The following is a 23,021-nucleotide window of genomic DNA, read 5'->3' as shown; positions in this document are numbered from 1 at the left end:
TGTAAAACCTCTTTGGTTCGGGGCCAGTGTTGCTACCTGTAAAAAATAATTTCCCGCGTTTTCCTTGGAAAAAATTATTTAGCGACATTTTTCTCAAAATAGGACATTCCTATAATATCGAAAGATTGCTGTCTTGGGTATTATTGTCTCAAAATAGTTTATTTAATTATGTTTAAGTAGGTACGTGTTTATATTGTCGCGCTCAATAATTTAGTGTTAATTGGTGCTGAATAAAATAATGAAAATTGTATTTTAGAAAAGTTGAGTAAATAAAAAGTTTAGTAATTTTGGAAACAGAATAAAATGTTTGAATATTATTTCCTTCTTTTATTTTATATACACCCCCACATATTACTTAAATAATCACTATAACACTTTAATTACGATTTAAATTACATGACATCACACCTTTTCATTCCTAAGAGTGCTTTTCAAACAGAAATGTGCTATGTAGCTATGCTACGAAGATGTAATACTCGTAGCTAAGCTTTGAATCTATGTGACCGTTTCCACTGATACTAAGCAATGTAGCTGTGCGAGGAAAATGCGCAGCTCGAGTATGTGATGTATCGATAGTAGGGAAACCATCCATAGCACGCATATTTCCATATAAAAAACTTTCCAACACGTAGTGCTAACCTAAATGTACCAATGAATATGATTGGTGGAAGCCAAACGCATCCACAGCAACGTAGCATAAAACATCTCTGGTGGAAAAGCACCCTAAAGGGGTAGACAGAGGTGCACACACGCCACATAAACCCAATACACTAGTCATTCAACATGATTATAAAATAAAAAGCTTAACATGTACTTAAAAGTGCATTTATTTATCTATTTATGAATAAATTAACACATCTTTACAACTACACTTGCATGTCAACAAAGTGGTTCTATTATTACTAAGCCTGTGACGCAAAATCAACATTAATACTGCTATAATTAAATTGAACCTTATTATAATGGAGTTAAATGATATTTAAACTTTATTGCAAAAGGGTTATAGTTGAAAATCCATTGATAAAGGATGCCAGAGTTTCTATGAAATCTGGTCTCACTTCCAATAGCTATGTGTGTTACATGATTGGATAGGTAATTTTGAGCTGAATAAAAGTTACTATGGCGCCAAGGTCCAAATCTTAGTCCGTTCAGAGTTATTCTTTATTAAACATGGTAGTACACATAGCTATTGGAAGGTGGGACCAGGATTTACATCCTTCTTAAGAGTAGCTTGATCTGCTGTCCACATTCGAATCATAATAATATTTACACTTTAAAAGCAGTATTTTTTTACATATTTATAAAACTGTCTTGCTTTGGAGTGGGTATAAATAAATTATATTATTAAAAAATAGTGTAAAAAGGCTCTAAAATAATCTGGAAGAGATACCTACTTGATTACTGGAAAAGTCAAATTATTGAGTAAATTTACACACCCTGCTTTCCTAATTTCTAATCATTCTTTAAATAATATTGACTGGCCTTATTTTTGGTTTGGTGACTAAATGTAAACCTTACGGTTTTGGAATCGAATCTTTTTTGATGAAATTTCTAACTAAAGGTACCTACGCGTCCACAGGCCCGTATCGTACGCATCGCACGCAACTTTAGTTTGTCTTGAATAGAAACTCATATACCTGCGTCCGCTGATCCGAATCGTACGGACCGCATCATCAGCAATGCCTACATGCGATGCGTATGATGTGTGCAAAGCGTACGTTGCGGGCCTTCTTTATTCTTAGATTCGTGTTCTATATGGATAAAAACCAAATTGTATTTTGAAATGAGTATAACGAACTGTGACTGTCAGTATAATTGATTGGGCCCTTACAAACAACAGATAATAAAAGAAAGAGATAGCTTCTATAATTCCGTTTCTACATAATTATAAAACGTTTAGAAATTAGGAAGTTAACAAATTAAATAGCTTTTGTTAATTAAAACGTATGTATTTTCGGAGGTTAAATCTTAAATCTAATTATTATGCTATTTGATAGTCTATCTACCTCGAAATTGAACATACAAGCGTAAGCACCATTAATATCATACTTCTGTCACTTATTCATACCATAAACAATGCGTTTCAATAAGAGCTGCCATCTTCTTGCTCACCAGGTGGCGCTGGTTTAGCTTCAGTACCCTTAGTACGAGTTTGCTTTACGTTTAAAGTAATCGAAACGAGAGCACGTTTGCCGCTCTGATTGGTTGGTTTATTCGAACCGGTCAAGCAACGAACGCGCTCTGTTTCGATTACTTTACTTTACGTTTTAAGGGTACAGGTACTATGTTTCTTATATATAGTTTACACTAACAAATTCTTTATTGAAAAGGACCTTTTTTGATGGAGGAAAATCATCCAATGAGAAGTCATCTCACCCAAGATGGGACTTCTCCCGTCTTGGGAGAGGCGAGAGAGTGTCAGACTCTCACTGACTAAAACCACCTTGTTCCTACTCCTGCTTCGAGTTGGAGCCCTGGTAATAAGGTTGTCTGCAACTTCGGGATTCGAATGGCCCTAGGCTACATCAGCGCTATCTGGTATCTACGGGAGTCAACAACCTCCATCTGTCAAATGTGAATGAATGTAAATTGCAAGAAAAGTTATAAAAATGTGGTACAGCCTTGGTGAATGAATTGGCTGTCTTTCTATGGAAACTGCTCGTTTTTTTTTCAACAAACTCGGTGCCAATCTTTTGAGATTGACTAGCTACGAAAAGGGTATGGGCAAATTATCTTGTACGGGAATTGGTTCTAGATTCTAGTCTAAGAGTCTAGTCGGACAAAAATTCAACATTTTTTGGAGAACAATAATTACAATGTTGATCTAAACTTTGTTTATTATTTGGTGTATTTACAGGTTTATTTATTTACTAAGGCGAAGACAATAAGCCTTTTTAACGTTCAATTTTAATTTATTTTAGATACAAGTCTATTGAGTCAGTTTTATAACTGAAAACATTTATTAAAATGTAAAATTCGGTTTTAGCTACTGTTTGGTTAGGTTTTTATTATTATTTTATGACTATTATATTCATAAATAGGTTTATAGAAGACTGATGGATCTCTAAAGGTACACATTCATTACACACTCTCATTAAAACAGTTAATTAGGTACTTAGAAATACATAATCGATTTATTCATCAACAAAAACAGTTTTAAAAACCTTTTAAATTACTAAAAATAAATTAGAATCAAAATTAACATGTCTATAAATAAAGAAATATTCAATTCACATCAAAAATTAATACTGATCAGCCGAAAGTAAAGGGAATCACAAAATATTTGGTTAAAAAGTAAATTAAATAAATAAAGCGTGTAAATAATTCGATACAATACATGGTCCATGTTTTAAAATAGTTATCACAATATAAATGACTATTTATCTACTTTTTTATGTACAACTCCAAGCTTTGTTGGTGAAAATTATGAAATGTCAGATTGAGAACAAAATAAGTTATAAATAATTTACTCTGTAACTTTAAACGTTCAAATATAAGTTTAAACTTATGTACACAATATTTTGCGGAAGAATCGTCTTGAATCATGAATAAAGCAATATGTCTACCTTTTATAATCTGTAACGAAATGGCAACACTCAACAATATGGCGTCAAACCTCTTTGGCAAGTGGGTACTTTGTAAACCATAGATAGGATACCATGAGGTATGGAGATATGCAGCAAAGTCTTTATGTAAAGATCTTAGCAAAATCTCTTAAATCTTATTTGCCAATTAATTCCTGAAAAAACATAAAACTGTAAAATACTCTTGCTAAAGTTACGTCACCAATTTAATGCACTTTTATTCAGTTAGATTTCCATCTAAAATTGTACTCCATACCACTTACACTCCATGCTAAGAATATTATTTAACAGTGATAGTTGTCCATTAATTTCATAAGTTATTCAATAATAGTACTTGTGCCAATCATAATTATTATTCGAGAATTTTCTGCTATATTAAATTTCATATCGAAACATCTACATTTCCTAACTTTTAGGAGTTGATCATTTGAATACTTTTAATTTAAATTTTACCTAACCTACGAAGGCGATTCATTAATAATATCATGTTTATGTTTATAATAATTTTACAAAATTGAACAGGTAGTTAACAAAAAACATAGCTTGAAATGTGAATTAATCTTATATCTAAATACAAGATCAATTTTATTATTCTTATTAAATAAAATCAACTTAATCCAGATGTAACTACTTTACAAAATTATGCTCCATTGTACTAGTTCTCTACTTGATTGTATAAAAAAAAAATAACAGCTTGAAGATCAGTTTATCAACAACAGTCAAATTCCTATTTATTATCTATACTTCATTATAATCTGTGTCCACTATCTGCCTCTCACTCACAACAGTACATAAGAGTGAGAGACAAATATTAAAGCTGTCATTTCTACGATTTTCAAAAAGCATATCATTTATCTACCTGTCTAGGCTACTTACATGAAATTATCTAGTCTTTCTATACAACTGCCTGTACAGTCGAATACACCCTCTTTTAATTTCATAAAATTCTATCACAGTTGTTAAACTAACTCTCAGTATTATAATTATTATTTCAGTATACATTCACACTACTCGATTAATGTCCTAACTGGCAGAGTATTAGTTGCTGGCGGGTAAGGGCATCTAACTACAAGGTACGCGATCTACACAGAATCTCTACAACAACTCTTTAAACAACATTTTGGAGTACACACAAATCCACACATAACCATCACTTAATAAAAAAAATGGAATCTTTGGCATTCCATTTGTTCTGCTGTAGGTAAACTGTACAAAATTCCTTTGCTCGATTAAAAGTAAAAACTATTATCTATGGAATAGTTCGGATACGTTCACAAACAAATCACTGCGTCAAGTCAAACGTCAAATCCTGTAAGCTGTCAACTGTCAATTCCTTTTTTTTAAACGAAACTTTTTCTTTGTGGCAAGTCTGTTTAGCCAGCGTCCTGTACCCTTGGTCAAGCCTGAAGCCAGCTGAGGGCCCATCCTCAGAGAGTCCATCATAAGCTCTTGATTGCGTCCCAGAAGAACATTAGCCTGTGGTACAGCGCTAAGTGAATTATGTTCTACAATTGGTAACCTGTTCTCATCTGGTGGTTGTTCTCGCTGTCTGGCTGGTGGATGAGGGGCGGGGCGAGAGGATCCTCGCTTGATGTTATTGTCGTTGAGGGTGGGACTCCTGGAAACACGAAGAATACAAACTTATACATCGCAATTTAACCTACTACAATCGATTTTCGACTTTACTGCGAAACGTTAAAGTTTAAAATGCCAGATATTCTAGTACATAGTATTGTTTGATGGTATACTAACCTTCATTCTCATCTTCCTCCGCTAGCCACTTCTGTATATCAGTCTGGTACATTCTCCTCTGCAGCACCTCCTTCGTACGAGGTCGGGATCCGATGAATGTCACCTCCACCTGTAGAATTTCAATAGTTACTGAGCAAATATTCAAAAAAATTAACAAAGTAATCGTTAGCGAATGACAACTCTTACTAACTGCCGCTCTCAGAGACACTTAACAATTACTTACACTGTTCCTTAATAACTATTTCGTTTTGAAAACAATTGCTAAGGTCTGGGTTAAGTAACCAGTAAACTACTATGAGTACGGCGAAAAGAAGTTTTCTCTCAGGACTTTAAACAGAATCTGAGAGAAGGATTGAAAAAATATTTTTCTTTTATTATAAAAATAAAAGAAGATTTTAGCCTTAGTAATTCATAGATTGGCCTTAAAGAAAATAAAAAGAAAGCTTACCCCCGGTGGTAGGTTCGGCCTCAGCTCATCCGCTAGGTCCCCACTGGCTCCTAACCTTTGAGCCTCTTCCCAACTTGTGTGCACTTCTTCATGAAGGAGCTTCTCCTCTGAAGGTCAAATAAGAGAGAATTAGGATGCATACAATACCCTTTAAATAAAAAGTACCTTTAACCGACGAGCATGCATGAAAACACTGATGACTGACTGACTTGATGAAGCGAAAGAGGTACGTAAGAGTCGTAGCAATTGGCGGTCTACACCCTTGGGAGTCAGTCGTGATGTTATGTATTATTATAATATTTATATATATGTATTACAACACCCTTTATCCACCAGACACGATCATCTAAGTATGTCTAATCGATTGGAAGACATAAATGAGCTGGCTTAACCGAAATGATACTAGGACCATACAGTAAATCGGCGTGAAACAATACTTGCGTTATGTAGGTCTCCTCCCCATTCACGGTCCCCAAATTCCCAAAAGACCGGTAACGCATGCTGTTTTCTTTAAGAAAAAGGGTCTCACCATCTCTCTTGGTAGTGCTCCGTTTGTACTGTATCCGGAACCGGAATGCCTCCAGCACGCTGGCCACCACTATCGTCAGCACCACCATCGTGAACAGGTAGAACACCTGGAAACACAAACAAGGTTCAGAAATCAAATACTACTTCAGCTGTATAACCATCGAAAGAAACCGCCAGAAAACGTGGTTTTTTAGTCAGTAAGAGTCTGACATTCCTTCACGATGGTATTTTAAGTGTCATTTAAATTTAAAAGCACGCGTCCTGAGGCCCGCATCGTACGTATCGTACGCAACGGATTTAGTTTGTCTTGTACTCATACAACTGCGTCCACTGATCCGCATCGTACGCACCGCATCATCAGCAATACCTACATGCGATGCGTGCTGATGACATCATACGGAGTGCGTACGATGCGTGCGATACGTACGATGCGGGCTTGTGGACCTTACCTTAATAATGAAATAACTTAGCCCTAACCACCAGTAGCTTGGACCATGCTCCCGCTACTAGTCGGCTCCCATTTTTATATTTTTAATTATTTTATGACTAGTATTTAAACTGACTAGACTGCCTCGTTGGTCGAGTGGTCGCAAGTGCGACTGCCGGGCAAGGGGTCTCGGGTTCGATTCCCGGGTCGGACTAAGTACTACTGGGTTTTTTTCGGTTTTTCGAAAATTTCTCAGTGGTAGCACGGAGTCTGGAATTGTGCCCGGTATATGGCAAGAGGCTCACCACCTTGTACACAGTGGCATTACTTGCCATAATGTACACCTCTGCCTACCCCTTCGGGGATTAAAGGCGTGACGATATGTATGTAATTATTTTATGTAATGTAATTTTAGAAGACTTTAAACAAATATATAGATAATAAACTTACCATGAAATAAATCCTGCTGAACTGTCCCGCTACAGTGGCGTACGCGTTCATGAGAATGAACCAGTTGTTGACGACCGTCAGCTCGAAGAGCGTGACGCCGCTGGTGACGATGTTCTCGAAGTTGTTCAGGTAGTAGTAGCCGAGGGCCGTCGAGCTGTTCAGCGAGTACTTGTAGAAGTCCTCCACTGTCGTGTTGCTGGAAGAAGGGGATATAGCGGTTAGGAAGTAAACAAGAGAAGTTGTTAAGAGTTCTGTCTTTTTTATTGGTTGGTTCAATGTCATAACGTCTCGTTTTTTGTTATGAGATACGGAGAAATCTAGCAGACGGATCAGTTTTATGATTCCAGTGTGGGATACCAAGCTTCGGCATGAGTGATACCACGGCCTCATAGAAAACAGACTTCAAACTACGCTTTCGTTGTAGTAGTGAGGTTACCGAAGATCGAATCCCCCTTCCCAATCTTTCCAATCCCCGATTCTCCAACAACCCTTAAATTCCTAGCCCCAAAAAGGCCATTAACGCACTTGTATCGCCTCTGGTTTCAAGTGTCAATTCACGATTGCTTACCATCAGGAGATCCGTCTCGTTTACCGGCTTATACCATAAAAAAAGGTAAGCCAATGGACACTTGCTACACTAGAAGAGTTACAAGTGCGAGTAATAAAGGAACAATTGAAAGAACTTACTCAAATCAGGATTCTCAACAATTTTTACTGTTCTTTTAATGGTCTTTGAGCGATACCTTGCTCAAATTTTTGGGATCCACTTCAACCAATACTTACACACAGCAATTCCTAAGATCGTAGCCAGCGAACAGCTCCATGCCGATGATGGCGAAGAAGTAGTACATGACCAGCATCACGCAGCCTGCCGACGACATCAGCGGGGACAGCAGGACCAGCGTACCGAACACATCGCGGTAACGCTTCTTCAACTTGTACAGACGCATCAATCTGGACAAATGATGAAGTTTTGTGATATTATGATAGCTAATTAATTAATTTATTTATTTATTACTATTAAGGCATGTCAATAGAATAAACACCAACATTAATAAAAAACAAGATGAAGACACAAGGTCATGTGCTTATGCCATGCACATGTACCACATTCACAAAATAATAATTATTTATTTATACTACTTTTACGTGAGTAAATCCAGATTTTTAGTTAATTTACCATGTCTTTCGATAGTTATTCTAATAATGTTTCTTTTCTTTATTAATATAACTAATCCTGAGTCAAATAGCAATTTTTGGAACGCGCAAATGGTAGTTCCGTACGGGAATCGACTCGAACACTTGTGTAGCTATTAAGTAACACAATAGTCGAGCCAACCGCGTAGTAAAAGGATTTCATCAAAATTTCATTATTGCAATTTCTGGATCACCAATATCGTAACATAAAATTCTCCAACACCACACAACTCAACAAAATACACAAATGGCTCACCTCAAAGGTCTAAATATAACGACAATGAAGAGTTTGGGCGCGATGCTGAGCAGCACGGCGCCCATGAGCGCCAGCAGCGTCACGCTCAGGTCGAACACGTTCCACCCGCTCTCCAGGTACACCGCCAGCCCGGACGCCATCATACGCAGCGCTGCTTCTAGGAGGAATACTGGGGAACAAAGGCATGCGTATTGTTATAGCCCGGTTATGAAACATTAGAAGCGCGCATCCGCCCTTCCCGGTATCAAGTATAGAGAAGCAGTATTTCCATGTATTATCCCATTAAGATAAGTAACCGTCGCAAAGTCCCGACTTAGGAGGTCCAGTTAGCTCTATATCGGCAGCCCTGTGAGCCTCACATCTCCATCAAAACTTGTAAATTTATATCTCCTTAAATCCTTCTTTAATTAAATTATAATCTCTTTCTTAAAAGCCTTCCCGAAGGCCAGTCTTAACAGTATGTAGAATTAAAAGCTGACTGAATTTAACCGCTTTAACCCAAGTTTATACTAAGATGAACTTTCCACCAATCTCTCTTAAATATGAAGGGAGCCTTTTTCAATCAGAAGTGGTGGCTTAGTCTCATCACTAAAATCAGATAAATACAAAACGTTGAACAATATAATTCAGATTCACGATAGTGGAGGACTTGCCTTCAACAGTTTAATGTCGCAGTTAATGAAATAGCCAGTACTCACGAGTAAGGAAGAGCCAAGTGTCCCAGGAGGCACAGAGTAGGCGGGCGCTGTCCTGCAGGTCCCCGGCCGCCTCGCACACGCGGAGCACCATCGCCAGACCGTTGCCCACTATCAGGGCGTCTGGAACATAATAGAAGAATACAGTTAAATATATGTAGGGGGTAACAGATTAGTTACAAATTGACAAACAGAGGGAATGGGGGAAGAATGGTATACATCAAATTCTGTCATGATGACTTTACCAAAACACTTAATGCAGGAGCATTGGGCTCATCCCTAATCCCCAAAGTCAAAGTTCTCTAATGTTGCGAGTGGCCACGTGAGGTACTAATTGCTTACCATCAGGTGATCGGTTACCATCCTATCAGACTATAAAAAAGCTTGACCGTATTCAAATTTTCCAACAAGCATCTTGTAGGTATCTAACTTGTTCGATATACGTCTATGAACTTTTTTTACATTTAATGGGTCGACGTTTAGCCGCTATCTCATGATGGTAAGTGATGATGCGGCCTATGATGGAGCACGTCTGCCAACTAAAGATGAGATATTCCTTATATGTACAGTAGAAGCTCTTTATTCGCGGGGTATGCGTTCCGTAAATATAATTATTATCATCAGGTTTAGGTCACACTAGGTTTAGGCAGAAGTCACAATCTAGACGTAGCTGTAATAAGGTCTATTTTATTTTTTTATCCTTCTATTTGTATTGTAATTTTTTAGGTTACGCACCGATATTTCGATTCGATCCGCGAATAAAGAAATTTTAGACCGCGAATATGGGAATTGGGTCGCAATTTTTCATTCCGCGAATGAAGGAAGCGCGAATAAGGAGCTCCTACTGTATTTAATTTGTACACTATAATAAACTTACATATAAGATACTCGAAGTAGGGCCACCGCACGGCGGCGGCGGCGGCCCGGCCGAGCGGCTCGAGCGCGGACTGCGCGTACCACGGGGCCCGCGACTGCTGGCCCGCCCAGCGCAGCGCGAACACCTCGTACAGGTTGGCGAACTCGCCGCGGGACAGCCCGCCCGACGACGACTGGTTCAGCTGCTTGAACATCAGGTACACGTCCAGACCACCTGTGGAAGGATCAGGTATTAAATATTAACCCTTCGTGTGCCGAAACGTAGATCTACGCAGACACAATGTGTTTTCTATTGTTGTCTTATATACTGGCACATGAAAGGTTAAGCTTAAGTTTCAGCTCTGAGTATTCAACAACTACCAGTAACACTGATTGGTTGGTTATATGTAGCAGTTAGGTCAATCAGAGCGCCGAATGTCATAAATGTGCGTAAAACAAACTGACCCTAGTTCTAGTGCCCGAATTTTAAAATCTTCACGCTTGGCATTACTTTTTTAAATCATCCAATGACTTCTCTGGCCAGAACGAGGCGAGAGGGAGTGTCAGATTCTTACTGACTAAAAACCACCCCGTTCCTACTCCTGCTTGTCGAGCTAGCTTGTAGCTCCTAGAGTTTCTAGACATAGTCCAGTAATGGTGTCTCACTGACTGATGATGACGATAACGCTAACGATAATGTTTCATTCAACGACGTCTAATAAATAAAAGTATAAAAGCCACAAGTCCCAACACTCACTGTAGTGCGGAGCGTAGTGCCGCATGAGTCCGGCGAAGTGCCGGAGTCGGACGGCGTGCGGCGCGCGGCGCGACACGAGCAGCCTGAAGGCGTGTCGCGCGGCGCGGCGACGGTGCAGCAGTAGCGCGCGGCACTTCTCGCGCTCGATGCGGGTGAACGTCTCGTACACCACCGCCAACATCTAGTATAATTGAGATTGATTGTATATTAGCAACATTAATACCCGAATACTCAAACGCTACTCAATTTTAAGTTGTACTTAAATATCGTGCTATCTCTGTCATTTTATAAAGAATTGATAGGAACAGAACGACATTTGAGAGCGTCTTAAAATTGAGTAGCGTTTGAGTATTCGGGCGTAAGTCTTTGACTGCCAATACAAAACTGTTGAAGACAAATCTTCCGCTAACGTCGGTCACCGATGACCACCACGGCGTTCAATGTGTTAATAAAGGCTTTTTAACTTGATTTCGGTACACAAGAGATATTTTAGTTCACAAAATATTGACTAAGTTTTATCTTCTAGATACACCATTTTTACTAAACACATTTTACATAATGTTCCAAAGAAATAAGGTAACAATTGACACCAAAAGCTGTCTATTGGTTATAAGAGACCATTGCGAAATTCTGGATACCAAACGCAAATTGATATGTAACTTAACAAAATTTTGGTCCTTCAAGACACAAAAGGACCAAAAATTGCTCACTAATAAATTTTGCTCCAAACTTACCAAGTTCATAAGTACGTAGAGGACTGTGATGATGTACAGGATGAAGAACACGGCGTACCACTTGGACTTGGCGTACGAAGGCATCATGACATCTGGGAAACTGGAAATAGAGATTTAGTGAACCATTTTGAGTACCTATAACTGTGTACTTTCAAATTGGAGGGAGATTTGATTAATGTATGAGGGTTATTTGGCAAGGTATGATATGGTATGCTAAGTAATTATTTACTTTTGGTATTGGAATGAATTCAAAATATTAAATTAGGTGCATTTTTACGTAACACTTAACAATAAAATCAAAGCCAAAGTCAAAATTATTTATTCAAGTAGACCAGGAAGACACTATTAAACGACAAAGCAAATATATCTAATAACATTAACAACGTCTATCTATTAATCGGCTGTCACCACTGGACACTGGCAGTATAGTCTATACTATATTGGAGACTCGTTTGCCATTAAAAAAATGTCTATCTGTCAGACAGTCCTCTAGTAAAGCCAATTTGACAATACTGTATCTCATCACTTACTTGGCAGTGGTGAGTAAGACGAACATGCTGACGAAGGAATCGCTGATAGTCTGGAAGTGTCCGTTGTCCACGTGCTCCGAGAACAGGTAGTAGCCCAGCAAGGAGTATGTAGCCACGAAGAACATCAGCAACCCTGGAAGGAGGAGGATAAATACTCAATTGTAAGAAGTGAAGGCAGAGAAGAAAATTATTTAATAGAATGAGCAGTTATGTTCCAAGGTGTGCCCCTTTCCGGAGCTGCGGACTACCTAGCGGGTTTACCGGGGCTCTGGCTCGAAGGGCATGAGTAGGAACGGTGTGGTTTTTAGTTAGTAAGAGTCTGACACTCCCTCTCGCCTCGCCCAAGACGGGAGAAGTCATTGCATGATTTTTGCCTCTTAACAAAAGGTGTGCCCCTTGCAATAGAAATTGACGAGCCTGTTGGCATGTACGCGCATTATTTCAGTACAGATATTTGAGGATTTGGAATACCGAATTTAATAAAAGCTTCCCTAAACCGCGATCTCATTACTCTGCAGTTGCGTTAACGATCATTTCTATCAACTAAGCGGTTTAAACCAACCTAAACATGGCAAAAATATTAATATAAATGTATAACAAAATTGATATTCCCGTTTGGAACTTACCTAACATATCAATAATCGGTGGTAACGACTGTAGAATCTGTCTGATGAACCTCCTGACTCCTCCGCAGTGCCTGGTGTCCACCAAGAAGATGGGGCGCAGCGCCCTGGTGACTCGGAAGTGGGAAGACTGTCGGCATAACACCACCACCGCCTCCAGCACCATTATTAGTAATGTAATACCCTGGAATTGATAAAAGAAGAATGTAGATCACAACAAGCTCCTGAAAAAGTATGTAAAATTAGTCAGACGCCTAATTACAAAGTGACTTTCTTGTCCAGAAATACCAACTATATAGCCATAAATGCAATCAGTAAAAAGATATGAAGTACGCTTTAATAATTTCTGTAAACTGTCTTCAAATGATTCATCTTCATGTATCTAAGTATGAGAAAACATATAAGACAATTAAATTAGGTGCTAAACATCGACAATATTTATATGGGTTTTTTTTATAAAAACGTTGCTCCACGCTAGGATTTACTCCGGAATCGTGGGTGCGTTTACAAACATGCAATTTCACATGACAATCAGACCCAAAACAACAATTTGTTGATCACACAAAACTTTGCTTTGTGCGGGAATCGAACCACCGCCCCAATTCTACAGTCAAATGAGTAGGTACCTATACTTTATGCAAATCTAATCTCATTGACTATACAATCCAAACTGATTGATAATCCACCCTCCAACTCAAGACAGCGATATCACGGAAACAATGGTAAAACCCGCCAAATCGTACCTTTATCATTGTTCTCTTGTGTTTGAGTATGGTGCCCCATCCGATCCACTTGAGCTTCAAGTGCAGCTCCACGCCAATCACTGTCAGCGCCAACAGTTCTATCGTCCCGTGCGCCCATACCGGTAACTGGAATTACAAATATAGGGACATTTGTATTATCCTATTTACTGTATTATCCTATATATTGTACCTAACCTAAACTAATCTAATCTATCCGGTCTCGGTCTTATATACCTATACTAATTATAATAAACAAATTTTCTGAATGAGAAATATGTACATGTAAGATGACAATTTATTAATGATATTTTATAGACTAACAAACAATTATCTAATTTCGTCAAATTGTTTTCTTTGGCTTTTCAATTATTTTCATCGTTAGATGGATCACTTGGTGTGACGTCATCAGCATCGCACATAGACTCACGCAACACTGGAGAAGTTCAAAGCAGTTTGCCAACTTTGAAGGTGAGGTTTGGGATGAGCCATATTCCACATTGCGAAACACGATGCTTAATACGTATTGTAATTTTTAAATCACCAATCTGTTAATTCTTGCTCAAAGTGAGAAGTAAGAACTGGAGTTAACTGGTTATGAAGGTGATGAAGACGACAAGTAGGAAATAAGTCTAATGTTTGTACACCGATTTGGTAGAATGTATGCAACATTAATTAACATAAATCACCCGTTGTATCTACATTCTGACAAATAATTTTTCCTCTGTTTTTTCTTTCTAAAGGTACGCGTCCACAGTACCGCATCGTACGCATCGCACGTCCCGCACGCAACAATTTGTCTTGTATAGAAACTCGTACAATTGCGTCCACTATCCGCGTGGTACGCACCGCAGTATCAGCAATGCCTACATGCGTTGCGTACTGATGACGTCATACGGAATGTGTGCGATGCGGGCCTGTGGACGCTAACCTTAATGATTCTGTTTCAGTCTTGTATAGCTAGTTTCTACATACAGTTTAAATTCCAAAACTACATAAATCGTAATACACTTACCTCAAACGTAGGCACGGCGGGATCTTCAGTAAAAGCTAAGAGTATAAGCACTAGGGAAGCAAGGAGGTCCAGACCATGGTACCATGGATTGTGGACCCTGAGGTACGCCGGTAACTCTTCAGGGCTCGATGGGTGGGAGTCGAACTTCTCATTGTTTAAGCCTTCCTGGAAAAGAAGGATGTTGTATTTAGAAGTATTTGTATTGTTCTTACGACTTTAATAAATAACTGTAGCTACCCGCCGTATGAGTTTGCTTTACGTTTAAAGTACATAATCGAAACGAGAGCGCGTTTGGATGATTTGGAGCGCCGAACATGCTCTCGTTTCCATTACTTTAAAAAAACGTAACTCAACTCAAAGATCTCATTAATTATGTGATTAAAATCGAATTTTGACATTATTTATATTTTTAGTTTCTGTCAAAAACAGCGATCAATCCAGAGCGTACTATAGAAACTTCTGCCCTTAATATGGTCTAATCTTAGCTTCACAAATATTTTACTAAGTATTCTGGTTTCATTTTATGCAGCCTAGGTATTAGTTTAACTAACAAGTTAGGACAAATATTATCTTTTATATGGAACTTGTATCTATATGGAAATTGATTAATAAAAAGAAAAATCCGAAATTTACCTAATCCAACTAATAACTACATTTAATCCATGATCGTAGTCAAATCATAACTGTTTAAGGCTAACAGTAGGTACCTATTTTAAAACTACCAAAATTAGCTTAGGTAAATAACTAACAGAACTCAGTAAATAACAAAGTAGGTTATAACTCATTTTCGCATTACGAACAATAGTGTGAACTGTAATGTCCTTACGAAATTATCTTTTGTGTCGTTTTGTATTGAATTCAAGTTCCAACCTTTCAGGGTTACTGTATTGATGGCTGTTACCCGCGTCACCATGGCAACGCCGCCCAGTCAATTAACGAATATTCATTGCTCTGCTAATTTATTAGTGTCTTTCGAATTGATGAGTTTGTTGTTTTCAACGAACAATATTTATTATTAAAATTTCCTGTTTTATCTTTGTGAAGTAGCTTTGAAAATCATTTCGTTTTGGTTGAATAATTCACAAGGAGATTTTGAACCGGACTTTGACCTTGAACATTTTATTATTGAGTACAGAAAGATTTACTTTTTTATTTATCTATAATTTTTATAATAAATACATACTAGTATATGGGCGATATCTTAACAGAAACCAAATCCCTTACTTTATTTTAAACTTGTGCTATCATGAAACTCAACTCAAAAGTCGACAATTCTGCCGATTAATATAAAATGAGTTTTACAAATATATGTAAACGTTATTATCGCTAACAAGATAAAAAAAGGATGAAATAAATATTATTAAATAAACAAATAGGTACATTTTTAAATACCTAGGTAGGTAAAATTTGCGAAAGAGCTACCTATCTACGTAAACACATCCGTCTTCAAATAACTAGGTTAATGAATACATCATAATAATATAAATTTTGTGTAACACAATAGAAACACTGAGAATTTCAAGAAAAGCTCGAACTATGTAAAACTTCCTGGCATGATACAATCACTGTACCGCAATACAGTTTGCGAAACTAAGAAATATTTCGTTAATTTACTTAATTATTAATTACCAGGCAATTAACCGCCGGATATAAGCAATAGATAACTCATAAATAATTGTTTATAAATACTAGCTATTCCCGCGGTTTCACCCGCTCTGCTCGGCTCCTATTTATCGTAGCGTAATGTTTTAAATTCCTCGATAAATGGACTATCAGACAAAAAAAGAATAATCCAATTCGGACCAGTAGTTCCGGAGATTAGCACGTTCAAACAAACAAACAAACTCTTCAGCTTTAATATCAAGTGTAGATTTAGGTACCGTGTCTATTTCCTGTTCTTAGTTTTTTTGTTAATAACAATAACCTAGATATCTGAACAATAATATCACATACCTAAATCTATTACAATGTATTAATTTATTGCTTACAGAAACACAATAAAAAATCTAAACACTAATTAAAGAGAATAATAAATACACAGTATAAATTAGGTAGGTACATTAAAATATATCCTATATTTAATTACTTATAATGATGTTTAGAAGTAGACTAACCTCTAAATAAATAGCAGCCTCATGGTAGTTCATCTCCCAATGCTCATCCTCAGACATGTTGAGGCCGGTGTGCAATGAGGACCGGCTCCCCATGTCCAGGGTCCCAGCATCACCAGCGCCATCTGTCCCCGTCCGCGTATCTGCACGACACATTTTCAAAAACCCCAATCAATACCAGAAAAAATGGTCCTTTGATCCGCAAAACTAGCACAGCACAACTTTCTCCAAAAAGGATTTATGTCACATTCACAACACTAAAAAGAGCCAGAGATAATATAAATACTGGCTGTTTAGTCACTAGTGACTCATGAAAACATTGTTCGATTTTTAAATCATGGTAGAATGGAATGTTTTTAAAATGGTATTTAAAAGTAAATGCAGTTTTGAGCCGTGACGTGATCCTTCGTTCTGATGAAGTAAAATAATGCAATGTAAACTCGCTCGCTTGAAAAACTGCGAAGATATTCGTGGGTGGGGGGCAATGAGGCAGACTGGTTTCGATCGTTAAAAATTCAGACGTTCAGACGAGGTCCCACGGCTTGGTACTTTCGAAAGTACGCGATTAAAGTTGTATTAGCCGTGTTGGAGAATAGAATAATCCTTTATTTCCTATTTAAAATTAGCAACTTCTTCACTACATAGCATAAAACAAAGTCGCTTTCTCTGTCCCTATGTCACATTGTATGCTTAAATCTGTAAACCATGCAACGGCTTTTGATGCGGTTCTTTTTAATAGATAGAGTGCTTGCAGCGGAAGGTTTATATGTACAATACACGCATAATATATCACCATTAGTTAATAAAAGTTATTGAACTTTTGAATATGAGAACATTTTATTAATAGTATCGAGAACGACCTAGATTCAGCTCTAATATAAAATTATTAGGTTCTATTTTCAAAATCGATCGCGCCAATTTTAACTGATCGATGTTGCCGCTTCGAAAAGTCACAGGGTTGCGAACTTTGTAAAAATATCAGAATAAAAACTATCGACGTCACGTATTTTGAATAAACAGAACACTTGATGAAATGATGAATAATAGATTTGTACCTATTATCATTAGACCGATATTGTTCTATAAATAGGACAATAAAACTAACGCGGAACGGAAAATAAAGTTTACCAACTTCAGCAATACCTACTATAAACAAATCCATTCACAACAGATCGAAATAAACATGCAAAGAATAAAAAAAAACCTTAAAAAAATTTAAATCACAATCGAATTAATGCATGACCATTTGCAAAAAAAGATATAGGCACCTACGCATCGGCTAGACAACCTCATCCGTGGTTAAAAATAGACCTAGGTAGTGCTAATTCTTATTTAGATTTAGTATTCAGATTTCAAACATGATCGTCACACTGCAGCACAAAAACCTCCCTACACTCCTTCCACTATCCGGAGCTGCGGACAACGTAACAGGTTACCGGGGCTCCGGCTCAAAGCAGGAGAAGGAACGGGGTAGTTTTTAGTCAATAAGAGTCTGACACTCCCTCTCGCCTCAGCCAAGGCGGGAGAAGCCATTGGATGATTTTCCCCCATCAAAAAAAAATAATAATAATCCACTGGTCGTTGTTTAATGCTATTTAACACATTGATGATTATCCCCCAATCAAAAAAAATAAAATAATAATAATACACTGGTGTTTATTTAACACATTGAACGCCGTGGTGGTCACCGGTGACCGACGTTAGCGGAGGATTTGCCTTCACCACTTTTCTTTTAGCAGTCAAAGACTTAAAATTCTTATTAAAATAGTAAAATTATATACTAATAATAGCTACCTGTATCGTTTTGTTTATCCATCAGCTCTATACGTACACGCGTCACTCCATATGGAAACGGAATGCATCGCTCTACTGAACCTACTAACCGAGTTTGCTAGTCAGGGCTGTCACGTACATAGAATCGACAGATTTTAAAATTGAATTTAAAACTGAATTTTATAGTGTTTCGCTTGTATAAATTGAATAAATAGTTTTTGTTTGGTTTTTTTGTACTGATTTTTTAGATATTTCTAGTAAACAACGTCACGTCTTTTATCCCCGAAGAGGTAGGGAGAGATTACGGCACGTAATGCCGCTATACAATATACACTCACTTTTTCACCATTTGTGTTATAAGTCCCATGTAAGGCGTGAGCCGTGTTACTACAAAGAAATTTTCTAAAAACCGAAATAAGATGTTTATAATACCTACTAAATGTAAAATAGGTTCTTTCTATAGAAATATAGTTTATAAGTGTAATACGCACCGTATGGCCTTTAAAAAGGTCGTAGAATGATGTGGGCGTTTAAGACTAGATAAGACTACAAAACTACACGATTGTCTACTAAATAAATAATGGGATACATTATACTGTACATTTTTTTCATTCAGTCACTTGTTTGTTTTTGTTTTTTAAATGAAAATCTTTATTAGCCCGTATTTTAAAGGAAGACATTAAATTACTTACTTGTTTAATTACTTGTCTTCCTCAGACACATGTAGGTATAACATGACTACTCGTGACCTTTATAAAGTTATTTGACTGACATAAGTATCTTCAATACGCCACAGATTTTGAGCAACAACCTCTAATAACAAATTACCATTAAAAACCATAAAATACATAAGCAACACCCATTATAATTGTCGCACTACACAGAAGAGAAGTGCATTGCGTTCTAAAATTAGCCATCGACTGCGATTGCAACACAACTTTGTTCAAATGACACTTTAATCACGAACTAGTATTGAAGTATCCTTTCAAATGACTCACGTATCCCTGAGTGGGTTTTAGTGTTACTCACACTCAAACTCACACACTCACATACTTACTTCTTCTATGTTTGGTAACTTTTATGTGCAGTGAAGAGAGCTTAAACATTTTTAATAACCTAAAATTTGGGAGTGGCTTAAGACCGTTTTTAACTGACTTCAAAAAAAGGAGGTTCTCAGTTTGAGCTGTATGTATGTATGTTTGTGCGTAATTATCTCGCGTTTGGCTGAACCGATTTTGATGTGGTTTCTTGCATAGTAGATACTTTCACACTTAAAAAAATGGATCTGAGTGATTTGAAAATTGTCCTTCAATTAAAGAGGTGTAATTTAGAGCGCTTTATGCCAATATTTTGTAGAAAAACTACTTAGGTAAACTCTCTACTCAATCAATTAAGTTTTTAAGAAAATTATTATTTTTAGTAGTTAAAAAAAACTTTTACTTTAAAATTTGAGGCAAAATCCACATAAAATGGATCATCTAGATATAAATCAGATAAAGTCGATTAAAAAGAGAAAAAAAAAACCAAACATTTTTACATAATTATAGACAGCAACCCTAAACCCAAAAAACGAGTCCTTCAAAGCTTAAAACCTTTATTTTAGGACACGATATGTGTTCAACGTTAAATATTTAGAATGTAGGTACGTACCTACGCCGAAAATGCGCGCGCAACTACAATATTAGCACAGACAACACAACACACCATAGACATAAAACCTACTTTTACGACAATGACTCACTCGAACGTAAACTAGCTTATATTGGGGGGGAGTTTCTTTTAATTAAAATGATTTATTAGTCCTTTGAAGAGCAAGGTAATGTGGGTAATAGGAAAATCTGTTTGTTTATTTAAAGAGGATACTTGATAAACTTTAAATATATTATTGGTCGAATAATCTGTAAGGTTGACTGCCGAGTCTTTTTTTTTTTGAGGGGACAATGATCAATGACTTCTCCCGCTATGGGTGGAGGCGAGAGACTAAAACCACCCCGTTCCTACTCCTGCTTTTGGAGCCGGAGCCCCGGTAAACCCGCTAGGTAGTCCGCAGCTCCGGAGAGTTTATGCCCATGGAATGGCTACAGGTTGTAGAGAAGAGTGAACCCCCGTGCTCCTTTAGAATTAACGGCGCGAAGTTAAGTGTGAATTTTGGGCATAAAAATAAATATATAGACAATAAGTTTACTTAAAAGTATCAATTAATGTTGAATTGATTTGATACCTTGGAATCAGTACCCTTAGTATAAGTTTGCTAGTATTTGGAACGCTGTTATTTATCATTAAACGTTATTTCCTCAAGTCGGTTAAGACAAAATCTGAAATGAGCCAGCCCTAGTCGCATTCACAAGTTACGTTGGCCTTATGTCAGAGAAAATATAATTTCGAGCAGGAAACCGCAATGAACGACTTATAAATTCATTGTTAGCTAATTTTAAGCCAAGGTTTTAGCAATTAATTGTGTCAGAATGTCTATTATTGTTGTAGAACAAGCATTTTTTGTCTTCCGAGTTATAATTGAATTATTAAGAAAGATATGGTAACATTGACAACATCTGAAGTTATGGAAGAGTCTCCTGACTCTTTCCATCCCGCGAGGTGTTCTAAGAGCATACTAAAGGACTATACATTTGAGAAATACAGGTCTATTTAGAGGACTCGGTGCCCATCACGAGTGCAGAGGCAGTTTTAGTGGGGTATAAATCCCACATTCCCTAGTATTTTATCCCCAAAAAGCTAGGCGACCTTTGAAGGTTACACCCGTCATTAAAAAATAAAGGTGGGAGATCGTAGTTTAAAAGGTTCAGAGATCTCTGTTAAATGTGCAATCCCTTAGTAAGCTTCTCTTAAGACACCCACGTTAAAAATAGGAGTAGATAGATACATATGCTTTTTCATTCAACCGTCATATTGCATACCGCATCAATGCACATATTATGCCTATGGGTATAGGTACATAATTAATGTAACGCTTGATTGGTTGTAAGCGATACAGACCTATAAGTAAGTAATATCGATTCAATGGACTATATCCAATCGATTAAGATTATAATAATAATACGCATACCACATAGGACTTAATACAGTTTAAATGTACTACCTATCGATATTTTTACGATATTTTTATCGGTAGAAATGTAATATATCGTTTATGTGATTGTATGCAAATTACGCCTGTCTATTTCTCCAACAGGTAGGTAAGCGATAATGTGGTTACAATGTGCGTTACTGGTCAAAATCTCTGTTGCAATTTTCGAAAAACCTAATGATGGCACCCGAAATCCCTTTGCTTCAGCAATCGTGCTTACTAGCACAGCTTAGCTGAATCCGTTTCCACCAGTACTAAGCTACGTGGCATTGCATGTATCTATGAATATATATGATTGGTGGAACTCCACCGCAACATATGCTACGTTGCACATGCACATCTCTGTTGGAAAAGCATCCTTAGAAGAACGGAACTACGGTATTAAAAGAATGGTACCTATCTTAATAAAACATAGCATCTAGTTTCCCAAGCAGTTGAAATACCAAGCTATAGAATGTCCCCAGTCTCACGATATATGAAGAATTCTTCCTGCCATTGGAATCTTGGTAGAACGTCGCGGGTTTTACTTTATTTATCCTTTTATAAGTTTCGCAAACAGAATTTAATCTGAAATATGTGGGGAATATTTCTTTAAAGATTATTATTTTTCGGTTTAAAGGTTCGATTGCTAGAGTACCTAAGACCTATTGTAAAGGTTATAGTTAATTATGTTACTTGAATAGTTCAATCGGTGACGAGAATCCATTCAACTTTTCTTTGAGGAAAAATACAAAATTGAACAATGTTTCCTACTCAATGCTACACATTATTTCAATTTGTAAGATTCAATAATACTTGAACAAATGCAGTAATAGTTTGCATGTTATATTACCCAAAGTTACTTCTAAAATCAGACCAAAGCAAGCATTAACAAACGTTTAACTTTAGAGGTTAGTATGTCACTCATGCGACCCAACTACTGCGACTCAACTTCCACCCCAGCTTCGTATGGATGCAATAGTGATATATTATGCATGTATTATACATATAAACCTTCCTCTTGAAGCACTCTATCTATTAAAAAACCGCATCAAAACCCGTTGCGTAGTTTTAAAGATTTAAGCATACAAAGGGACAAAGGGAATGAAAAAGCAAGTTTGTTTTATACTAAGTCATAAATCACCTATGTAGGTACGTATAGTATGTCACCTACCTATATAGGTACTTCATCTCATTCATATTCTAGATCTAAGTACCTACTAAATACAATAACGTAATTTACTTAACTATGCACATTGTATATGAATAACCAGTTTATGCATACAACGTAAAAGATGGTAATTAATAGCAAGTCTCGAAGGACCATTAACTATATACATACAAACACAAAGGACCACGTTTCTTGTAGGTAAAGAAATTTAATAAGCTACCACTAAACATGTTTACCGACGTTCCTGAAAGACCTATAAAGGTGTATAAGTGATTCAATTTATTGTTTCACTGCTTCAAACGTAACTTTAT

The 23,021-nt window shown here is 37.0% G+C and overlaps 1 protein-coding gene across 5 annotated transcripts in view; it reads right to left on the bottom strand.

Moving 5' to 3' along the window:
- Positions 1-2,819: 2,819 nt before the first annotated feature.
- LOC118274784 (two pore channel protein 1) overlaps positions 2,820-23,021 on the bottom strand; it is a 33,640-nt gene continuing 13,438 nt past the window's right edge. For 4 of the 5 annotated variants that reach the window (XM_035592484.2, XM_050696903.1, XM_035592485.2 and 1 more), the window contains exons 2-17: positions 16,706-16,845; positions 14,592-14,756; positions 13,580-13,705; positions 12,840-13,020; positions 12,214-12,346; positions 11,684-11,783; positions 10,950-11,130; positions 10,215-10,427; positions 9,341-9,460; positions 8,643-8,811; positions 7,973-8,143; positions 7,190-7,385; positions 6,314-6,419; positions 5,785-5,891; positions 5,337-5,445; positions 2,820-5,202 (exon numbers count right to left, since the gene is read on the bottom strand). In XM_035592484.2, the coding sequence (XP_035448377.1) occupies positions 5,090-5,202; positions 5,337-5,445; positions 5,785-5,891; positions 6,314-6,419; positions 7,190-7,385; positions 7,973-8,143; positions 8,643-8,811; positions 9,341-9,460; positions 10,215-10,427; positions 10,950-11,130; positions 11,684-11,783; positions 12,214-12,346; positions 12,840-13,020; positions 13,580-13,705; positions 14,592-14,756; positions 16,706-16,845 (2,330 nt within the window). In that variant the 3' untranslated portion in view covers positions 2,820-5,089. Of the gene's footprint in view, positions 5,203-5,336; positions 5,446-5,784; positions 5,892-6,313; positions 6,420-7,189; positions 7,386-7,972; positions 8,144-8,642; positions 8,812-9,340; positions 9,461-10,214; positions 10,428-10,949; positions 11,131-11,683; positions 11,784-12,213; positions 12,347-12,839; positions 13,021-13,579; positions 13,706-14,591; positions 14,757-16,705; positions 16,846-18,496; positions 18,584-23,021 lie in introns of those variants that run through there. The other variant, XM_035592486.2, reaches the window with a different exon arrangement.

The sequence above is a fragment of the Spodoptera frugiperda genome, chromosome 11 (genome assembly GCF_023101765.2).
Source record: "Spodoptera frugiperda isolate SF20-4 chromosome 11, AGI-APGP_CSIRO_Sfru_2.0, whole genome shotgun sequence".
Lineage (NCBI taxonomy): Eukaryota > Metazoa > Arthropoda > Insecta > Lepidoptera > Noctuidae > Spodoptera > Spodoptera frugiperda.
Note: the sequence above shows the minus strand (reverse complement) of the source record. Positions and strands in the feature narration are given on the sequence as shown.